Consider the following 15,835-nt stretch of genomic DNA (forward strand, 5'->3'; position numbering starts at 1 on the left):
CAAATGGAAATTCTTTTGCAAGAGGAACATTTGTGCAATATAACATTCATGATACTTTTACAGACACAGCATCTGTGGCCTATGTTAAAAAACCATTTGCATTGTAATATGATTTTAGTGCTTGAGACACTCATTTTGGAAAGCACTTGGAATATATCTGAATATGCACTTTTAATGACCTCTTAATTAGCAACTGTTTTTTGGAGTGTAAAAAAATGTATTGGGTACTGTTCAGTGAAAGCAAAGCAAATAAGCAAACCACCCCAATATTGAGCACAGTCCCCAGGTATCCAAACAAGACAGTAACAAATTCAACAATTACTTTTAACAGGACATGCTAAATGCAAGTTTTGTAACACTTTATTTTAAAGGAATTTAACCAAACCTATTCTCCCTTATCCCCTCCAACCAAATCCATTTGGATTTAACTTGTTGCTAAAATTATCTGTCTTTTGCACTCTAAGACCTAGGTCATGACCTTACTTAGGGACAGGAAATAGTTATCAGGTCACTGAATGGTCAAATGAAAAAGGATTTGAAATGCTTCGGTACTCAGGGATCTATTCATCTAAAATGATTGCCTTATGCAGTATTAAAAGCTGTGGATCTGAATGTGGAATCAACTTGTTAACATTTACACTGGCTGAGATACAGATATCATACTACAAAAATTCTGGACCTAAAATATCAAGAAAAGGAGAAAAAAGAAAGGTAGAATTGCAGGAGATGAAAATAAAACTATCTGAACTATTATATCATCTTATTCAACAATGAGAAAAAATAGTTTTCAACCTCTGATGACATTTTGGTTGAAATCTCTTTCCTACTGAAATCATCACTGGGCAGTTATTAGCAAAAGAACAGTAAGATTTTTTTTTTTCGCATGTGAAGTTCCTTTTAGGTTGATAAAAACTGGCTAATTAGTATGTTATGAAAGCACAGGTAACCACCTATATTGTATTAAATCCTAGTTTTAGAAGTTTATTGGAACAAACAAACATGCTCTCTAGCTTAGAGACCACATTTATATCTGATGCACTAATAAAATCCTTATGCCACCACAAATTACAACAGTCTCCAAAATAGCAGAGTGAGGAACAAAGACAAAGTACACAGGCAGGTGAAATATGTGGTCAGAAACCTTGAACATAGGAATACAGGAACCCTGAAGACTAAAACCACAATGAGAATTCGTAATATTAATTGGTATGTATCTATGGCAAGTACCTCCTGTTCAGGAACTTCAGGCAAGTAGAAATTTTCTTTTCTTTTCGGTAATTAAATGTGAAAAGCAAGAATATTAATAAAAATGTCACATATAAAAATGTCATATATCTAGATAATTTATAAATACTCAGACACTGAAGTGGACTGCATAAATGCACATAAATTATGTTTTACATATTTATTTTTAAACATAATTTCAGGATTGCTTCATTCCATGCATACTGAAAAAATCCTACACTATCATTGACAGACAGGAGGCTAGAAAATTAGGCACAGACTTTATTTTTCAGTTTTATTTTATAATAAGAAACTGGACCAGTAGAACTATGTAACCGAAGCTTGAGTGCGTGCACTGTAAGGCCCCTGCAGTCCTTTACAAGTTTTCAGCGTACCACTGTTGTGAACTGGGTTTGCACTCTGCCAGCAGAGCAGCTCTGACCCATGGAGAGCACTCCTTCAGATCAACACTGCCTCAGGCTTTACTGCTTTCTCCAAGAAGTCTTACATTTCAGGCATCAAGTTGAATTTCTTCTGGAGATGATTAACCCAAACCCATGACAGATTTTTTCCAAGATATCCAACTCCTTATGTTTATTTTATCCTGGCTCTTTTTGGATGTACTGGACACAAGTAACCTACTCATTTTACATGTTGAAGGGCTGGTGGAGAGCCATTAATTCCTTAAAATGAGAAAATATTTCAATGCGAGAGTTCTGTTGTGTGAGTTCAAACTAAATAATAAGAAACAAAGCCAGAGAATCATGATTTTAAAAGATAGATCCCCTTCTGAACGACAAGTTTCTGAAACACATTTTCACTACACTTCAGGACAGATCTAACATTCTCTGAAAATGCATTATTTCGGTTTTTTCGTCAGTGCTGTATGGATTAGAAACTGCTTCCCTAATGTGGCATACAAATTTAGAGCCTGGGAGATACGTAATAGTTGTATTTTACTGTAAACATGGGAATTCAGCTCATAGAATTGCAACAAGGCCAGATTTCAAATGTGGTTATTAATCCTCTTGAGACAACAGATCAATAAAAGATTATTTATTTTAGAACTGGATGTTTACAAACAATGTGATTCCTGGGAGATGCCATTAATATTTCTCCACTAAAAATAGTTAATTTCTAAAAGATGAAAACAACTAACACAAATCATCAGTTATAGTTCAATGTCTTTTTAAATGCTCTTAAATAACAAACAAAAAAACATTTAAAGCCTGTATAAAGATGAATATTAGCATTCCAGCCTTGGTACCTTCTCTTAACTGTCAGGTAGAAGCGATTTTTCAAGCAACAGTGATTTGAATCAATATAAATTCTACTAAATATAATACATAATTTTTTTCAATGTATTCATATTTTATAATACAGAAAATCTAAGCAACCATGTTGATCATGATGCAACAATATTTTCATAAACTCACAGAATTAACTAACCTTAAATAGCTAACCTTAAATTCCAACTTTCCAAAGTCTCACATTTGTACTTTCAATTATCACTAATAATAATAATCTATAAGAATGTTTTGCAATACTTTTCACTTGAGACTACAAGGAGTTTCATAATTATGAACTATTAGAAAGCTGGAAAACAGATGACTAATGGATTCCTTGATATTTATCTTCCAATCATATGATATAATCACATGGTCATTTTACTTCTTATTCTAGAAAAATAAATGTTATTTCTACATACAGTTTCAACAGAAATAAATAAATATTGCCATAATTAAAAGTCACCTGAGAAAGCAAAATCTATTGATTATCAAATTTGTATTGGTGAAATCAGTCTTAACACTATACCTGTTACATTTTCTTTAGTCACCATGAGCATAAAATGACAGGAAATACAGTACTGCCAATTAGGTTCCCAAACTACAGCAAACATATATTGTCAACACAGCCCAGTGCACTTCTAACATAGTTAAACTTCCAGGCAGAAATCACTGTGCATATTTTTAGGTGAAGTCACATTGCACTGTTTTCACTTTGAAGTGTATGGTATAGATGTGTCACTGATGGATATGGATATGACTAAAAATAAATATACCATATATGCCAATAAATCACCTAACCTACAAAATTAAATAGAGCACAGTCCATGAAATTCTTTGAAATAAAGTGAATCATGTCCAAATAACACTTGGATAGTTTGAATGGATTTTCAGCTGATTTACTGCATTCTTCCAACTTGCTCTACAGATTGGAATTCAGCTTCCCATTCCACTGAACAAAAATTATTTGGATAACCCACCAAAACTGTTGAGGAAACTGGATTAAAGAGAACCCAAAAAGACACATACTGTTTGCAAAGCTCATAGCAAAACAATGTGCTTGGCCTTAGGGCTCATTCTTTGGTTTTCAGCTGCTGGGCCTAAGTATTCACACTGTTGGCTAGAAAAGTATCCTTCCTCTGTGTAAATGAAATTACAGATCCTGTAATTCTGGGCCCACAAATGGCAGAGATGCTCTGTTACACGTTCATCCAGGACTAACTGGAACTTCCCAAGAGGAGTCAAGGATAGATTCTTCCTTCAGTGCCTGATGTACTGTACCCAAAACAGTCAAGACTATTTTACATTAAATTAACAACTGAAATAGCCTCCAGACAAAAAGAGGACAAGCAGCCATAAAGCTTTCTAAAAAATATGCTTTGATGCAAAATAGGAAATTAAGACAATTATCTGTGCTCCTTATAAAGTTTCCAAAATATTGAGATCTTTGAAATGTCATCATCTACAAACCACAAAAATATCTCCAAGAATATTCATTGAAACACAATATTCATTAAAGAATACATATTTTGTTTGTCAGCTACCTAACACTAAATAAAACTCAACAACCATGATGGAAGCACATCCTTATCACACCAAAGAGAGCAGTGTAATATACACAGTCCCAGAAAACATCCAGCAAATCATCAGGAGTACATCAAGTCAGGCTTTCATCTGTCTTCAGGTTTTTGATCAGGGTATAGTTTGTTAAAAGAAACAGTAAACACATATTTACACTTGCATATTCTATGGCTTACTTTACAACCTACTCAAGTTAATGTCACAATATATAATAAAGATTCAAATATATTTTTATTTAAATAATAGTTTTAATATATCCACAATACAATGACCACATGCATTAATTTTAAAGAAACTGAAACTGCATCTGACAGAATGTGTTAGGATTACAAAATGCATGTTGATACTAGTAATTACACCAGACAGTAATTGTTCATAATTTACTTTCCTTTCAAAATATACAAATAAAAAGTCATAAGTGCTATGCTTATTGAATTATTACACCCACTTATGGTATATGCTTATATATTTGTGTGAGTATAGACACGTGTTGTATGTAAATGTATTGACATATATATACAGTAATGCATTGAATTACATTCCCATGGTTTGTGCCTTCACATGCTGCTTGTATTTTTAAATGGTAAGCTCTTCTTTGTGAGAACAATATCTCCTCATGCTGTAGGCATGAGGTGTGTATTACAAAAGGGTTTATTTCTGACTAACTTCTGTGTGCTACTGTGATACAAATGTGAAATAATGGTCCCTGGTGGAGATTTGTCTAATATCAGTGAGTAAAGCATGATGACTCATCCAAAATTTAATAAAAATTTATGAATAAATTTTGAATATTTTGAATAAATAACTCAATTTTTGAAAATGTATTTTCCTACAATGTGTAAGTCAACTTAGAGATGTGTGCATTATCCTATGGGATTAAAGTTATGCAAAAATTTTCAAAAGTTGTTATCAACATATTGCATATCAACTTGCCAAAACTTTTGTACCAGGAAAGTAAGAAGGCAAATTATGACAGAATAATAATCTGAGGAACACAAAAGCATCAGATATTAAACTCATTCCTTTTCACTCTATTTTTATACCTCTTATGCTTCTATTCCTTTTTGTTTGTACTCTTACACACAAAACCACGATGAAGACAAAAGACATTCATCATACATTTTAACTAGATTTCTTCTTAAATATTCATTACCATGATGTGTTCCAGTTTGAAAATCTAAAACTGTTCTAATTGTTTCACTTCCCAGGGCATCCCCTTTCAAAAGTAGTGATTCTGTTATTTAACAGATAACACATGTGTACTTGCTGTTTTGCTGTTGATGCTATGACTTCTCCCCTCCATTTCCTAATTTAAAGAAATAAAGAAGGAATATATAGAATGTCCTTTTTATTTATTTATTTATTTGTTTGTTCATGAAGAAGATGGTTTGGAATTCAAATTTTCTACCCAAGGACTCACTACCAGTCTGTGGAAGTAAAAGGACTTGAATGGAGGAAGTTTATTTTCACCATGCAAAGGAAAGGTCTGGGTTCTCTCGACTTAAAATTCAATGACCACAAGATTTATGGATGCAGAGTGAAAACATTCCACCTTCTTCTTACAGAAAGAACTCCAATAACAGAACAGACCCAAAGAAATCTATTGCAGGCAAAAGAGGAAGAAACATTCAAAAGGTGAGAGGGAAAATGGGAAACAAGGGAAGACATCACTGATACCACAACTCTGTGAAGTTACTATGCAGGTGCAAAGAGCTATTAATTCTAAATTTAGAAACTCTTAGTTCTGTCTGATGATATCTCACATACATACAAATAAATGTTCTGTGTTGCACACTGCTTCTAATACCCAACCTAGAATTTTCTGGACATAATGTCTAAAATAGCAATGCCTCTGGTAGAAGGACAATTTTACGTTCTGGTCAAGCAGAAAAGTATTGCTTGTCTTTTTGAAGGCTCAGCAGTCTGCATGTGAGCATCCATGAGTGGTGAAAAAAAGTTTCTGCGTATGAGCTGGCCAGAGAAGTAAAACGGTCTTTGAAATGAAAGATAATTAAAGAGTACCACCACTATGCTTGCCTTTTGATATCCAATCTGCCTCGGTACCTTCTCTCCATAAATCCAAAAAATAACTTCAGTAATATTTAGAACGCGTACATTGGCTTTTCAAATCAAAGGGAAATGTTTCCAGGCAGGAACAGATAAACTGGTGGCAGGAAAGCTAGGCTAAACCTACACTGACTTTAGGGTACTGAACCTGTAATCAGGCTTATCTCTGACATGGTTTTGAACATTCCTACTATTGTTTCTAATCTTGGACATTCACTTTTTCACAGGCAGCCTGCATCTTCTGTTTCTTCAGCATATAATGCATTCTGACATATATAAGCATATGCCACAAAAACATATATGAGAATGGGAATGCTCAATCAGGTGCAGTATACACAGATTCACTATAGTCAAGGTAAATTCATGCTTGGATCTAAGGCAAATAATAGTGCAAAAATATTTCCTCTTCAGAATTTACCAAGAATTGTTTCCAAACAAATTTGAGCATGGACTTATGAAGGTGGGGCAAATCTAGGCTTCCATACAGCTAGGTTAATTGACTGAATTGCAGTTCAGGTATATTCATATTCATTTCACACCTGTGTCAGACATGTTCTAATTTTATCCTCATACAGCGAATCTTAATACACTATAATTTGTAATTTTACTTTGTGAAATTAGGAACAGATCAGCTAGCATGTGACTATGCCTTTGAAAAAGATAAAAAGATAGAGGTGAGAACTTTCTGAGTACACTAATGAGTTGCAGGAGAAATCAAAAAAATATAGAACAATGTCTCTGGAGATGATTATTTTCTTACAACAAGGGCATTTTACATGGACTTGGCCTTATTCTAATTGTACAGAAACCAAGGAGAGTAAAAGAGCTATATCAGTGTTTAAATATTTGTGGAAAACAAATTTTATATTTACATGCTAAATCTTCTTTCCTTCCCTTCTGTCCAATGGTGGATTTTTGAGGAATAGTTATGAAAGTACGTTCGAAAAAATATGTTAAGGATTTTTAGGAGTTAACGGCTAGCCTCAGAAAAGGTGACAATTAAATGAAGAATTTGAAGTGATATTTAATTTATAAAGTTTTATTCGAGTACTTCATATTTTATATCTCTGTGACATGCTTTGACATTTTTTATGATGAAGATTTAATAATAAAACAAGAAATAAGTAAGTTAGGCTCCATCTCCCTATGAATTAAGCTCTAGGAGCACCTCCTGCTATCCACAATGAATTGAAATTGAAATGTTTCACTGCTGTAACTTGAGATACCCAGGAACAGATAAGGTCCTTAAACTTCTGGCTTCTTCTATTTGTGCATATTGTTTTATATTTCGAGTAGGCCTGTTTAAAATACATTGCAAGATATATATGCTTATATGCATAAAATGAAATAGTTGTTCATACCTTCAAAGTATCCAGCATTTATAGGCTGCGTCTTCCCTGGTGGTTTCACAGGGAGATGTTTATTTTCATTGTTTTTGAACAACGCCAGGCGCACAGCTGGGTCTAGATGACAAGAACAAGTTAAAATCAAAGGTCAGACCTGGCTCGTTCATTCCTTCAAGCAGTTTTTCACCTTTTAGCCACTTAATAAATGAAAATACCTTTAAAAGTAGGTTTTATATTCACAAAGGATTACACTTTCTAAAATAAAGCCAGATAAATACACACGCAACTGAGAATCAAAGTCATTGTTTTGCAGGATTTTAACACTGTTGATCTTTTAGCTCGCTCATCTCCAAATTAAAAATAAACTCTGAAGCATATATTTGCAGAAAATATTTTTTTAAAAATCTGGTTTTAAAGCTTGAAATTAAAGCAGAAATAGTAACAGGATACATGTCAAGCACTGTTTCTAAAAGCTTTGGTCCAGAATTATTCAGCAGTCTAAATCAAGACATTTACACCTAAAAAATGTTAACAGGAGGCAGCTTATTTTTTAAGACTACACTTGTAGACAATAAGTTAGTCTTCCTCCATCTCCCATCCTGACTGAAATTAAAAAATACCCAAGAAGTCTGGAGACTCATTTATATGCTGAAGTATGACATCTTGATTAGTTTCTTTACTGTTACTTTTAAAAGTTTGCAAAGAAGTAAAGAAGAGCAGAGATTTGTATATAAACCTAGATAAGATGTTCCTTGACTGGTAAAAAAAAAAAAAAAGTTTAATTAACAAAAGCTAAACTGATGAAAAACCACACTAGTCAGGAGAGGTGATTTTCACATGTTATTTCTGACATGAAGAAAGAATTTTTTGCTTGGTATAGGAGGAAAGTAAGAGTTTAAGGGAAACAGTGTGTTAGAAGGAATGTGAAAATTCTGGGCACAATAAACCAGTGATATATTAAAAAAAAAAATAGGGACTGAAAAGAATGTTGAAACAAAATCAGATATACAATGACAAGTAAAGTATAGAGAGTTTTGTAGGTATGCCACGGAGCAAGGTAACATGAGTAGCAGAATGACAAAGAAAAGATAAAATAAATACATTTGACATGGTTAAAAGAAGACAGTAGCCCAAGCAGACATATCTCAGGAATATCTGAGAAACAATGAGGCAGAAGAAGCTTGTCAACAAAGATGACTAAAACCTGTCTGAAAAGGGTAGAAATTAGTAATGAGGAGAAAAAAAACAATGGAGTTTATCAAGAAAGTAGAAATGTCAAGGGAAGGATCTAAATTTTCACAAAGAATGCATGTGTAGCAAAAATGAATATGTGAGACACTGCCAGAACAGATAGAGCAGGAAAACAGGTTATGGAAAGACTCAAAGAGCATTGAGACAGAATATACTGAAATGACGAGTTATGTCTGGTGCTTCATTTTGAGTCTGTTACATGACCTTAAAAGTGTTTATCGAGAGAGTTTATAGGACCATGATAATAAAGAGCTTTTTTGTTCTTGGTTTTCTTATTTCTAGAAATAAAGCACCAGTATGTCCTGTTAAGCTGGTGGGCAACTTCTTATGAATTTTAACAACAGTTTGTAAAGTTGTTTCGACTAGACCCCCATAGCTGTAGTAGACACTTCAATTACAAACTAATGGAACATAAAGGGATCCTAAGAGCTCAGCTTTTCCCCAAAGAGTGGGAAGACCAATTACAAGCCTGGAGAAGATCTCAAACAGGGTGTGGCACTCTAAGAGATAATGCACTGGCAAAACACATCAAGACCTTACAGTGTTCTTGGTTGGCCCACACTGCAGCAGCATGTGGTTGACAGAGCGTTCTTAATGGTGCTAACCTCTCATAAAGCAGCAAATTTGACTAATGAAGGAATTGTGGCAAGTGGGGAGGGAGTAATATAGGCCATGCCAACCTCACAAGGCAGAATCAGTGGCACCTTTGTTATTTCAAATTGTCTAAGAGCCTCTCTCACATGGTTGTAGGATGGTTATAGCTTTCAGATTAAGCCAGAGGATGTCATATTTAAAGTAATTTTAACTCACTTTTACTACCTAAATTAAATGAAACTATCCAAGGTGCAAAATAAATAATGATTAGCTCCATTAGTTTCAAAGGTGGATTATTAGAATGATTCTGATAATGGGATAACTTTATTCACAAATTGGATTGCTAGGTTTGGAGATTCTTTCACTCTGTATAAATGGATAAAGTAGCCTTCCAACCAAAATAAAATTGTGCCAGACTAGTGTTTGTCAGGGTAGCAAATGCTTAGGACAGTGAATCACAGTAACACTTGTGATTTAAATACCTTGAAATTGTATTACATTATACTTTAAAAGTTATCCTTGAAATTTTAGATAATAGAAGTTGTAAAAAATATTTTAAGCATGAATTATTATTGTCTTTTGTATAGTTCTAAGATACATGGCCATACAAGTCCTACACATGGATAAAAATGTACAAATAAAATTTTTTATAATTGTAATTTTTCTAACATCCAGCACACAGTGTTGACAAGAAGACTTCTAAATTCTTCCAGCTTTATGCTAGTTACAAAAAATGTCTTTCTTTAATAGAAGACCAAAGACAAAGCGACAAAATCAAATAAAATGTCTTAAGACAAAACACAATTGAAAATTTCCAAAGTAACTTTGATTAATTTAAAATAATTCCTGAAATAATTATTTTTTTCCTTTTGTGGGTCTATTGACATCAGTCCAAAATGTTTTAAAAATGTCATCTTTCCTTCATCCAACCTCCCACCCAATTCTATGGAAACACCAAGTCCAAAGTTAAACTGTACCAAATATTTTTGTTGAAGTCACACAGAATAATTATTCCCAAGTTAGATTTCTCAAACATTTATTTGTGCACAAAGATATCAGCAGTAAAGATATCGTGAACTGGGAAGAAGGGTAAATAATGGAAATTGTTCTTCTAAGAGATTTCCATCAGAAGATTTGTCTTTGAATCTTTACAAAATAACTTAAAAGAATTTACATGGATTTAACACAGTGCCAGAATACTTGAATTTGTACCTACCTGGATCACCTCAACCATTGCCTACAGCTCTTTTGTTATTAAAAATGAGTCCTTTTCTTTATCTAGTCCCAAGTGTAGGCAATATTACATAGATTACTTCATAATACTAGTGCTTTTCAGTCTCTGAGTGAGCTAGGGAAATGAACTCCATGTATGCTTTGATGACAAGCAATCAAATGTTTTAGATTTCACAGAGAACTGTGAAAGAGTCCAATAGTTCAAAATCATAGAAATATCTTCCTGGATTCTGGCACACTCATTTAAATGTGGCTTATTAGATGATGGTCTGTGCTTGCAATCTAGAAACCAGGGAGATAATTTAATGCACATTCCTTGGCTGCCTCCATATATAGAAGTTAAGTTGGACAAACACATGATATGTTATGGAAAAAATATGGAAGGAATAGTTACTGCCTGATCTGGCACCACATTCCTAAACTTCTCATTAGCACGTGAAACTGAAAAATTAAAATGTTTGCCATTCAGTTTTGTTGTGGAATACCTGTAATTAGGAAAACATAAACATAATGTGACAACTTTAAAGAGATCCTAAGACAAAGTAGCACACAGCAACAGATGCTTATCTGTAATGTAAATTCATTTGGAAGAAAGACTAGATTTTTTTCCATAATGGCACAGGAATTAGAACTGCAAATTATTCATGGCTGGAGTTCCCAGAAGATACTGCTACCCGGAATTGACAGTCAGAACAAAAGTAGCTTTTTTTTCTGTTACTAATATAGATCAGTGGTCATTTATGTAATGTGTAATACAGAATAATAATATGCTCAAATTTTTATTCTGACTGTTAAGACATCTCTTTTGGGGCTGTGGGTTTGAGGAAGGTGGGTTGAGTTTTTTATTGTTTTTTATTTCATTTTTAATTATTGCATTGCTGTCTAAAATACTAAACTCAAACTAAAAAATATTTGCTGACCTCTATGAAATGTCTTTATCATCGTGTTCTGGTTCTAGTGATCAAGGTCCACTTCAGCTGCTTTTTACCTTTTTTTTTCCTTCCTAGCTGGCATCAAGTATTACCATAGAATCATAGAATCATTAATGTTGGAAAAGACCTCCAAGACCATCACGTCTTTGACCAAACACCACCAGGTCAACTAAAGCATAGCATTAAGTGCCATATCCACTCATTTCTTGAACGCTTCCAGTGATGGTGACTCCACCATCTCCCTAGGCAGCCTGTTCCAATGCTTAACTACACTTTCAGTGAAAAAATTCTTCCTGATGTCCAACGTGAAGCTCCCCACTGCTTGAGGCCATTTCTTCCTGTTCTGATGCTGGTTGCCTGGGAGAAGTGAGTGACCCGCACCTGGCTACAGCCTCCTTTCAGGTGGTTGTAGAGAGTGATGGGGTCTTCCCTGAGGCTTTTCTCCAGGCTAAACATCCCCAGCTCCCTCAGCCACTCCTCATAGGACTTGTGCTCCAGACCCTTCACCAGCCTTGTTGCCCTTCTCTGGACATGCTCCAGCACCTCAATGTCTTTCTTGTAGTGATGAGCTCACAACTGGACACAGCACTCAAAGTGTTGCCTCACCAGTGCTGAGTACAGGGGGACAATCACTGTCCTGGTCCTGCTGGCCACACTATTTCTGATACAGGCCAGGATGCCATTGGCCTTCTCAGCCATGTGGGCATACACTGGCTCATGTTGAGCTGCTGGCACCCAGCATCCCCAGGTCCTTTTCCTTTGGCCTGCTCTTCAGCCACTGTTTCCCAAACCCGCAGAACTCTCTGGAGTTGCTGTGATCCGAGTTCAGAGCCCGGCACTTCACCTTGTTGAACCTCAAGCAATTGGCCTTGACCCATCAATCCAGCCTGTCCAGATCCCTCTGTAGAGCCTTCCTGACCTCCAGCAGATCAACTTATTGTCACCTGCGAATTTACTGAGGGTGCCTTCAATCCCCTCCTCCAGATCATTGAATAAGATATTGAACAGGTCCAGCCCCAATACTGAGCTCTGGGGAACCCCACGAGTGACCAGTTGCCAACTGGAGGGAGCACCATTCATTACCGCTCTGTGGGCCTGGCCATCCCGCCAGTTTTTAATCCACCAAAAAGTCTACCTGTCCAAGCCAGCTTCTCCAGGAGAATGCTGTGGGAGGAAGTATCAAGGCTTTACTGAAGTCCAGGTAGACAACATCCACAGCCTTTCCCTCATCCAACAGGTGAGTCACCTGGTCATAAAATGAGATCAGGTTGGTCAAAGCAGGACCTGCTTTTTCTAAACCCATGCTGGCTGGGCCTGATCCACTGACGAGAGAACATTTTTTGGAGAGGAAAAGGTTAAACAAGAAGTGATACACCAGTGTAGGAGAGACAAGCTTTCAGACATCTCAAAAGACGTTAACTATGAGAGGCTAATATAAAATCCACAGAACCAAGGAAATTACAAGTTAAGGAAGAAATTTGGTACTACTGTACCAAGACATCTTCAGGAAGCTAGTATTGTTATGAGTCACAGTCACTTAAGCACAGTGAGGCACAATGTCTGCAGACACAGCGTACACTTGGTATCATTAAAATACAGGCCACAACTTTAACTACATAAACAAGCATACGGAGCAGTAGTGGATTAGGGCATACAGGCCTTAAGGCCATGAGTTGGTGGGACTGATCAGTTGCAATATCAGCCTTGCCTGAATCATTCCCTATTATAAGGCTATGCTACTTTAAGCTCTCCTTTGTAATACAAACCCCAGGATTCAGTGCACTTTCTGGTATTTTTTTCTATATTGAGAAGGTATGTGGCCAGACACATGAGGTAAGATACTTCTCAGTTTCTACATATCTAGAGTTTAACTCTGTACTTCAGCAAGTCACTCTAGGTTGTGTGTCTAGGCAATGGAGAACTGTAAGTGCTTTTACAGTGAGACTCAAGTGGTCTGTTTTTGAGTTATATTTTAAGAGAAAATTTATTTCCATAAAACAATGCAGATGACTAACTCAGATGTGGACTTCTATAATTATCAAATGAATACCATCACTGTTGCACTGGTAGAAGACAAATGTTTTATATGGAAAATAAAAAGGAAAAAATGTCCACACCTGAGTATGTTAAGAATCAAAGCTGTTCAAGGCTGTCCAGTCCAAGTTCCAATCCAGCAGACGTCTTGACAATATTAAAGAGCAACTGTATAACTCTCTGAATGCAAGCTGATTTAACACTTTGCATTTGTGAATCTCAGGTCTAAGGCAAAGGAGTTTGATAGCATATGGAAGCAGAAAACATACTCTGACAGCTAGTTTGTTCCTAGAAGTTCCATCAACACCTTATCATTACCTGCAAGTAATGAGATCCTTACACAGAATGATCGACAGTATATAAAAGATGTTTGGGGTTATACTGAAATCTCAATGTAAAAGCTATCAGTTTAATGTGAATATCTTATCATTTATTTGTATCTAGAACCTTTAGAGTTGTTGCTTTGCATTTTCTCAAAAAAGTTTTGCTTCTAAGTCAGATGTGTGAGTAGATATAACATAGAACATTGCTTCTTTATACCTTATAATTCCTTCCATCCAGTGGATGCTGGTTGCTTACTTTCTAGTGGTTATGAATCTTTCTCACAAACAAAATTATTTTCTTGCAGTTAGCATATGTTCAACTACTTTAAATTAGAAAGCTAAAAAGGAAACAGTTTTAATTATGACACTGAAGACCTGGAAATTCAAAAGAAAGAACAGAAATAGTATTGCTAAAACTAGATCCTACAACCTTCCATATTCAGCATCAGTAAGTACAAGATAAACGAACCTCATTTCAGTGGAGATGAAGGCAATTGGAAACACTAAAAGACAATGTTGACATCTACTTATTCATATAAATTTCTGTCTGCTTTTAAATATTAGAAGGAATAAAATCTCTTTTGGAATTCCTGCTTCAGTAGGGTTAAACTCAAAGCCATTGCCTAAGACTGTGAACTCTCTCTCCCTAGTTACACTGAAATTGCTAAAAGTAACCTAGCATGAGCTGTACCACACAGAGAAAGATACTGGCAGCCTAATGGGTCTGGTTGCAGTTTCCTCATCTGGAGCAGGCTAGCCTCAGGATAAGGTCTATATGCTCTAATTGAAATGCTGAAAAGTCCCTCTGTTCTACCAAACTCTCAAAAAGACCCTGATTTACTCTCATCACTTTCAGAGGATGTACCTGATGGAAAACATAATTATATACGTGGAGATTCTTCTCACATGGAGAATATTTGATCATCATCATTTTTTAGTACAAGATTAGAGCTTTAAGATCAATTTAATACAAAAATACTTGTTTTGATTGATAATATCCATTTGGTCCTTACTGACCAGGGAAGGACTGGCTGTCAGTGGGCTGTATGAGAAAGAATAGTCAGCTTGATAACCTTTTTACTTAAACGGGATGGGGCGAAATATTTTCAGTCACATTTTTTGGTTCTGGAAACTATGCTTTCTGTTCATCTGAAAAAAACCCTGTGATTTTAATGACAGACAGAGAACTCCATACAGGCAAATTATATACACAGGTTGTTTTTGTGTTTGATGTAATAGTCAGAAAGACAAAAAAAATCTATATGAGGTAGTGTCAAGAGGAGAAAATTTGAAACTATAAAAACATTGGGCAAAAGTTTTTTCAATTTTTTTAAAACTAGCAATGTACTTTGAGAATATTCCAAGCATTACATTAAAAAGCTCAACACCCATACATCATATTGAATAATCTGAACAAAGTGAACATAAACATATCCAAGAAATCCATTAGAACTACAACAAAAATAGGATAGCAAATTTGATATGCTCAATCAGACATTTATGACTGGATTAATTACTAACATAAGACAGACAGCATATGGAGAAAAGAAGATATAACCTAATAAGTTTTATTCATTGAAAAATTATGCAGAGGCCAAAAAAATGGAATATATATTAAGAACTCAGCTGCACACCAAATACTTATGGCTTTTTTTTTTTTTTTTTAATAAGGTAACATGGTAGGGCACCATGAAAAGCTATGAAGATTTAAATATAATAACTTTAACCTCCTATCCATATACTCTCATTTCCACAAAGCACAGGTCTTTTTGTCACCTACCCCTTTTTTTTTTTTTTTAACTATAGGTCATTTTTGTCACATTTAGTCTTAGTCATAGGCACGGTATTGAAAGTAGAAAAGATTACACAGAAAAATGCTTTGCTGAAATATATCTGTAGGCTGATTTTTGCTGTTCAAAGAGCAAAACATCTTTCAATATTTTCAACACTTAATACAGTAGAGT

The 15,835-nt window shown here is 35.1% G+C and overlaps 1 protein-coding gene across 1 annotated transcript in view; it reads right to left on the minus strand.

Moving 5' to 3' along the window:
* The window catches only part of LRRIQ1 (leucine rich repeats and IQ motif containing 1), a gene marked incomplete at both ends in the record, with an annotated part of 103,694 nt that overhangs the window by 32,982 nt on the left and 54,877 nt on the right, over positions 1-15,835 (minus strand). The window contains one exon of the mRNA XM_082280291.1: positions 7,520-7,621. Within this exon, the coding sequence (XP_082136417.1) occupies positions 7,520-7,621 (102 nt within the window). The remainder of the gene's footprint in view (positions 1-7,519; positions 7,622-15,835) is intronic.

Source organism: Coloeus monedula, assembly GCF_965178545.1.
Source record: "Coloeus monedula genome assembly, chromosome: 4".
NCBI classification, from domain to species: Eukaryota; Metazoa; Chordata; class Aves; order Passeriformes; family Corvidae; genus Coloeus; species Coloeus monedula.